Genomic DNA, 8077 nt, shown 5'->3' on the forward strand with positions numbered 1-8077 from the left:
CGATGCAATGCATATGACAAATTGAGTTTAAGTTCCATAATTTAATCATGTGAGTGTCCGAGCCGCTCATGACCGTGAGCACGGCTAGTATACCAGTTTTACACTCTGCAGAGGTTGCGCATCTTTACCCACAAGTCGTGTTACCCATTTGCCACGGAGTTGATCAGACTCCATACACCTCTACCAAGGAAGCGAGGCAGGGTACCACTACGAGGCCTTTACAAAGTTCCACTAGCTTCAGACTACCCGCTACAGTTTATAGGAAGCTCCAATGCAGGAATCCCTTGCAGGACCGCCATCGCAGCAAAATCCTCCCGAGGGCCTCCCTACACTGACCACTCCCCTACTGCCCTTGCCCCTTTCGGGTAAGGTAGTCTTCCACTAGCTTTCCTAATTAATCGGCCAAGGGCGTCCCATTAAACCCTTGTGGTAGCACTGTTTTCCCGGGTGGTTCTCCATGTTCCAATTAACATAATGATCTTATCATGAACGATAAATAACAACGGATAACAAAAGCATAATCATGAGTAATGTATCTTCGTACCCAAAACCACATAAAGCACTAGCAAGTACTACCCAAAAAGTTCAGTGGTAACAAGGTATAAAGATAATCAAACTAGGGTATCCTATTAGGACCCATCAAAATTAACCTATGCAGATCATTATGATTAATTAGAACATGAGTGGGTAAAAAGAAGTGATCAAGGGCACAACTTGCCTGGGACTTGAGATTCCAGGTACCAACTTGCCTTTCAGATGACACGTGTCCTCGCGCTAGTCGTAGCAATACAAACAAACATGGTATAGATAAAATTAACATTACACCAAACATAAGAACAAACTGAATAATAATGATCTACGCGTTTCTATGAGACTAACGCAACTTAAACGGATCAAATTGGAGTTAAAACGAAGGTGTTATGAATTTCTAAGGACTTTATGTGTTTTCTACAAGATTAAATAGGATATAGATTTTATCGTGACATTCATGTCAAAACAGTGGTACAAAATGATAAACAATAATAGTACAAAATTATAGAAATTGGAATGACTAAATTTGGACTGAGTATGCATTTTCTATGAATTAAACACACTCTAGTATTTATTTTTGCATTAAAAGGTATTTTCCAAATGAATTTATTTGATTTTCTAACTATCTGGACCGAGCACTAAATCTATAAAAACACGGGGGCGAAAACATAAGTGTTCCCTAGACTCAGCCCAACCCTAGGGTGGACGGCGGGTTCAAATTCTGGCAAGTGGAGGGGCTCTTTAGAAAGGTTGCAGCGCCAAAGGGGTATGAGGGTATCTGAGCTGTCCGATCTCGGCTGAACGGCCCAGATTAGAAACGCATCCATCCGAACGGGTACGCAATCTCAGTCGATGGATTCGCGACCAATGGCTCAGATTCGACATACGCGGTATCAAACTCTAGACGCTGGATCCGAATCCAACGCTCCTAGTTAATTTAGCCGAAACGGCACCACGAGCTGATCCTAGCCGTTAACTACCAATCTGACGGCTATCCAATCCTCGTCACCGCCCGATACCCGAGCTGTCGCGGCCGCGACGGATGGTGGCGGTCTTCCCCCCCTTCCGGCGAGCAATTGCCAACGAAACAGACCCCAAATTTCATCCCGGCAAGACCTACTCGATGATTACGGTCTAGTGAATTGGGGAAGACGAAGATTACCTGCTAATATTCGACGTTGAGCCCAGGTCACGATGCGCAGCGGACATGCGGTCAGATGCAACACCGACGACAAATTCCCCGGACCCTAGCGACTAATCCTTGGTGGCGGGTCTTTGGAGACCTTTCCCCCGGCACTGCGAAGCTTGCGGGCGAGTGAATGGCACACCAGCGGAGGCGGTGATGGGAATCCCATGGTGGCGGCCCCAATCGCTCCCTCAGCCGGTTCGGCGTGGGCGTAGACTACCAGTACGAGACGGCAAAGGGCGCGCGACGGCTGAGGGACTTATAGCCGAGGTGTGGCCGAGTCAAACGCAGCAAGTGGGGGGGGGGGATTGGTTGAACGGAACCGCGAGGTCACGGCAATCTCGGATCGAGCCCGCGGCGTGCGCTGTTTTGGTTGGGGATTCGGTAGGGATGGAGCGCGATGGCCACGGGTGGAATGCGGGGATCTGCGACCTGGCTCTAAGTAATCGAAGGGAGGGCGAAGCTCGCGGTTAGTTGCGCCGACCACCAGGGATTTCACGGCGGATACGGCGACGGGTTCGCGGAGTACGCGCTGGTCCGCCCAGCCGAAAAGCTCGGCTTCTGTTGCGCGCGATCCGCACGGCGTCTGTTGCGGGCAGCAAGCGAAGGAGAAGGAGCAGCTAGTGGCGTGGGAATCTGACAAGTGGGTCCGCCCTGCCAGAGACAGCACACGCGCGAGGAGTGCTGGTGGGTCGTGCGGGGGAAGAAAGCAGATATGGGCCGAAATGGGTGTGTGCGGCCCACGATCAGGGTTTGTTCTTTTCTTTTATATTTCCTGCTTTATTTCTCCCTCTTTATTTGTAAATTTCAAATTTGAATTCAAATATTGTTGTGAGTTTCACCTTGGGTCTAAATGCATAATTTCAAATACTAATATAAAATGAATAGGTTTATTTACATATTTATTTTCTTTATATAATATTTTCCTTCTCCTTTCTCAAACCTTAGAATTTCCTTTAGACCTTAAATTCCCATTTGGGCATTAATATATTTCTTTTCACATTATTCTATGTTGTCACAAAATGCACACAAAATAAAATACCAGCATGATGCATGTATTATTTGAGTGTCTTTTCTTAACTATTTATTTGTTTAATTGTGGTGCTCACACGAAATGAGAAACATAGATAACACATATAGATATAAGGTAATATAATTTCTCTTTCTAGACTTTCTTTTAAAGTGGGTGTTACATCGACAAGCTCCGGCGCAGCCGTCACTTGGACGCGGTTCAGAGCGGCTGCACTGCGCTGTCCATCTTCAAACAGAGGGACCTCATGGTCGTCGCCAACGCCGGCGACTCTCGGGTTGTTCTGGGCACCGCAGCCGACAACGGCGCCGTCACGCCGTCCAGCTCATCATCCACCTAAAGCTCAACCTGCCATGTAAGTCACTACTGACCGACCATGAATTCTTGGCGCTGGGACGACTGCCGTTGCTGACATTGTGTGAGTGTCCTCGAACAAGATGTATGTAGAGGAGTAGCATATCCGGTGGTGCAACGGCTAGGTGTACTACCTCACTGATGAGCCCGGGGTGCACTTTGTTTGGCAGCCTAGCCAAAAGTCATCGGTACTCGCCATGTCGTGCGCGTTCGACGACTACTATATCAAGGACTATGGCGTCATCTTGGCGCCAGAGGTGACGCAGAGGAGGACCGACAGCAATGACCACTCGCCATCGTCGGGGTAGCTTTTGTGCCGGTCTGCCTTTAATTCTCTTCGACTTGCCTTTTTTTGTTTAAGCAAGCGTGTATGGTGGTGCGTACCTGATGACTGACAATGTACGAGGGAACTTCTACCGGCAGGTGTGGCACGTGCTCTTCAATGATGAGACCATACAAATCGTGACATATATCGAAGTCTGCATAATACTAATGGTTGCAATGTAGTAGTGAAACAGCTAAATTAAATAATAAAATTTATGTATGGCTAGGATTACAAATAGATTATAAAACATTTTCTTATAACAATATAAGACATATTTTGTTATAAAAGATATATTTTATATATAAGTTATTATATTATTATATGTTCCCGTTGTTACGCACGGACGCTCACCTTAAATTTAGAGTTGTTTACATCACGATACTTCGATGGCGGAATCGCGCGCACACACAAACTATCTACGGGCCTTCGGCAACAACTTTGCTGGTCGGCCTCTCTTCGGCGGCGTCCGGGCATACGAAGAACATGTAGAAGCCCGCAAGGATCGTCACCGCGGCCATGGACCAGACGACGGCGGCCACGGGCGCAGGCATCAACGGAGCAACTCTGCCGGAGAACATGACCGTCAGGGCGGTGGTGACGACCCATATGGCCGCCTTCACCTGCAACCTCCGGGGCGATCCCGGGGGCGTTCTCTCGAACGCACGGAGCAGGTGGAAGAGAAGCACGACGCAGAAGAAGCTGACGGCCACAAACAGTATGGACTGGGGGTCGTGTCTCGAGCCGTAGATGGCTATTGCGCTGTTGAGCCCGAGAACGAACAGCGCGACGGCCGAGGTGCAGGCTGACGAGCCGCCATCGGAGGCGGCTCCGGTGGGAGTAGTGGGGTTGTCGTCGCCGCAAGGAGCAGGATTTAGGGAGAGTCTGAGCTCTCTCTTCACGAAAGGTTTGCCACAGTCGTCCATCAAGTATCCTGGCGGCTGCCGGCTGGTGCCCAGACTTGGCTTCGCGCGAGTTTACTAGCATCGGGACGGATCGATTTATAGAGTCGGGCGAGAGTTTCTAGCTTTGCAAACTAAATTATTGAAGGAGGTTACCATGAAGTTTCCCTTGCTCTGTGGTCAGTCCTGGCCGACGTTTTTGTCCGCGTCCACAATTTCCTAGCACTTTCTGCTGCAAATTTCCGTTGCATTCTGCTGAATGCGTGATTTTGCATCTTAAGTCGTACGTGGAAGTTACGCCCGCGTTGATTTTGCAGTTTGCATATGTCACGATCCAAAACTTCACTCAACTTTACAAAAGAAAATGAGGTGCGAATGCGTGATTTTGAATTTTGGAGTTCAGTTTACCGCCCATGAGTTAGCCGCAACCGCTCCGTCCTCACACCCCTCGCCTTTCTTCGTAGTAAGGATGGCAATCGATAGGTAGGACACGGATATATATAGGGTGTTTGTTTGAGACATGTTCTCACTACTCTTTTTTTTAGTTTATGAAATTGAATGGATTGATTTATCATCATCTTATTCCTTATAGTTAGTTAATACTAATATAATGAATAGAGTCATCTCACCATATTTGAGAAATAGACACATGATGCACCACCACATTTTTTTATGGAGTGATTCCTTAAACTAAACATCCAATAGTTCGCAAACCCATACCCAAAAGATAAAACTCAACACATAATTGTACTCATCTACGTTCGCAGATATAGAACCATACCCATACCCATACCCGCTGGGTATCCATTATACGCTCGTCCACTATAATTTTAACATTCAACACCAAACAATTATGTTATCATGTTTTTTAAAAAAATTATTATTCCAGCATCATCAAACGATAATTTCAGCACAAAACAACATGTCATGAATAGAAATTAAAAAAATAGGAATTTAGTATATGTATTGAATTCGGATGGCTCACATATTAGATACTCATCCGGTAACAGGTATGGATACTAGATATCTATACCCACGAAAAATTATCCGTGCTCGTACCCGTGGATAGCAAATTCCACTATATTCATATCCATTGGATAATTATCCGTGGTTATTTACTCATACGTATACGCATTGTCATTCCTACTTCGGAGTGAGTGCCCTGGATAGGAGAGATGAGTCATCTTTCTTTTCTAGCAGTTCTTAATTTAGTTTGCTTAGGATTTAGTTTAAATAAACCTATCGATAAAATTAAATAATTTTTAATCGATATCTTGTACTTGTGATGACTTCTTTGGATCTTAATCGGATTTATCTATATGGATCTTAATGCTAATCTATTTTCACTTCAATAGTTATAAAATGCACAAAAATGTTTACTGTTGTTAAACTGCAGGAATAGGAGTGTAAGCGTAAGTGATGTGTTTTTTTTATTGTGGACCTTTTTCGCAAAAAGTTTAACATTGAATTTTTGAAGAAATCATTTTTATCTTAGGACCCCGAATGTCGGCACCATGGTCTATGGTGTCCAAATTACACGTCTTCGACCTCGAAAGTTCCTAGTTGAAGGCATTCAACTTTGCGTTATTGTTGCCTACGTTGAGGACTCAACAAGCCAAAGTGAGTATACCAATGAGCTTGACACTATTAACCCTCTATGGTGAATTGATGTCATTTCATATTGTAATTTGCTTTCGGTGTTCTTCACCACCTTACAAATTTGTACATTAAGCATGTTACTTAGGAGTCGTACATGGAACCATTAGTGATGTACCTTTTCTTAAGATACAAGTGCAATCATGATGACAATCTATATAGATGTGTCCACTTATCTATTTTATGTTGTTGTGTATCACATGCCACATAGAATTGTATGGTAGTTTTGTATGAGGAAGGAGTGGCATGTGAGGCCTTTTCACGGTCGATGGACTTGCAAGAGTAAGTGTCTTGACTTTTATTTCTCATTCATGAACAAGTACTTGTAGTTGTCATCTTTCATACACTATCACTTTTCATACAATAGTAATTGTAGTTGTCACCTTTCATGTCATTTGTAGATTTGATAGTCAGAAAAAAATTACTTTGCATCCCACCATTGTATTTATATAGAAGGGTGGGATAACATCCATACAAATGTGGATGACAATAATGAGCCACACAGTAACTCAATTTTTTATGCTACATATCTTGGCATTTTGGTGTGACATAATCAAAGATGGAGGTTCCATGGATGCAAGCGAAATATACTGACATTGAGTCCTCATAAGATGAATACACTCGTCTAGGGACATAACTGGAAGCTGCTGAAAGGGAAATGCGCTCTTGGGTTATTTCTAAGTTGTTTTGGTGATTAACTGCTCAACGGACCACTATGGAATAGCACTCTTAGTATGAGCATAAGCACAGGTGTAGAAGAAAGCAAATTGAAGATATCAAGTCCAAAAGAGCTCAACTCTGGACCCAAATGTGCAACTCTGTGTAAAATGGTATAAGTGTGAGGTTTGCACTCTTAAATATGTTGCATAGCTCCTTTACAATGTTTTCTAGAACTTGTGTTTGACTCTAACACGTTTATTAGAGAAAAGCACTTTTCGGGCTTGAGTTGCACATATTGCAAATCCTTATGAAAAGATGAGAAAAAGGTATGATTCTATCACCTAGTCAATTGTTTTAGTTGCTAGCATTGTTTGTCTAAGTGCTAGAGAACATCTCAAGTCAAGCCTAAAGAAGCCAAAAGAGTTTGACACAGAAAAGAAGGAAGTGGGCTAGTCTGGGCAGCACCAAATAGTCCAGGGCTTGTACGACATAACTGGCCAACCTCGGCCTCTACTCATCCTTGGCGGCTAAAATTCACCAGACAGTCTGGACTGAGCGCCAGATAGTCTGGTGTGCCGGGTAGCCAATGGCTATTGGCTATGTCAGCAAGCGGTCAACGGCTAGATGGGTCACCGGACAGTCCGGTGCCCCCACCGAACAGTCTGGTGCCCACCCGAGAAGGAATGCGGCCAATCAACAATTTTGTGGCCGTTGCAAAAGAGTTGTCCAGTGTGCACCGGATAGTCCGGTGCTCCCACAGATAGAGGAAGGCTGGGAGCTTCCAAATGAAGATCCAATGGCTCCTAGGCCCCTTAGGGCTATAAAAGGAGCTCCTATGTGCCATGGAGCATCAAACCAAGAATTCTAAGAGCGCACTACAACTTCGAGACCCCGCGACCACGCCTTCGAAGTGTTTGAGAGAGATTTGAGCGCATTTTCTGAGTCATTACTTTGTCGCTTTGTAGTTGCGCTCTCTTCTTTGCATTTGTGCGTGTGTTGCTGCGATTCTGCTCTTGTGTGCATGTTCTCACTCCTTCCCTTACTGTAAGTTTGATTGTGATCATTTATGTAAGGCTGTGAGAGACTCCAAACTTGTAGAGATTCCTCACAAACGAGTTTGATATAAGGAAAACATACATGGCATTCAAGTTTGATCTTTGGATCACTTGAGCGGGGTTGAGTGCAACCGTTGACCAAAAGAGGTCACCATAACGTGGAGTAGGCATTGTCCAAATCACGGTAAAAAGTGTTGTGTCTCTTGTCTCTTTTCCTTATTGCGATTATTGTCTTCTTGAGTTCTCATATTCACTTGGATTATTGCTTTTAGTTTAATACTCATCTCAAGAGAGCAATCAAGTGAAGAGTTCTCGTCTCTCTTCTCTCTACTCTCAAACTTGGTTTTATTTACACTAACTCATATTATAGACCAAGTTTAT

The 8077-nt window shown here is 44.5% G+C and overlaps 1 protein-coding gene across 1 annotated transcript; it reads right to left on the minus strand.

Moving 5' to 3' along the window:
• Positions 1-3608: 3608 nt before the first annotated feature.
• Positions 3609-4396, minus strand: LOC100275282 (uncharacterized). Its single transcript, NM_001149405.2, has one exon. It carries the CDS (start codon positions 4347-4349, stop codon positions 3843-3845), a length of 507 nt encoding a protein of 168 aa, NP_001142877.1. The 5' UTR covers positions 4350-4396; the 3' UTR covers positions 3609-3842.
• Positions 4397-8077: the final 3681 nt, after the last annotated feature.

This window comes from Zea mays, chromosome 3 (genome assembly GCF_902167145.1).
Source record: "Zea mays cultivar B73 chromosome 3, Zm-B73-REFERENCE-NAM-5.0, whole genome shotgun sequence".
Lineage (NCBI taxonomy): Eukaryota > Viridiplantae > Streptophyta > Magnoliopsida > Poales > Poaceae > Zea > Zea mays.

What these genes read in the sequence shown, in the direction of transcription:
- LOC100275282 (NM_001149405.2), bottom strand. Translation starts at nt 4,349, where the DNA reads ATGGACGACTGTGGCAAACCTTTCGTGAAGAGAGAGCTCAGACTCTCC.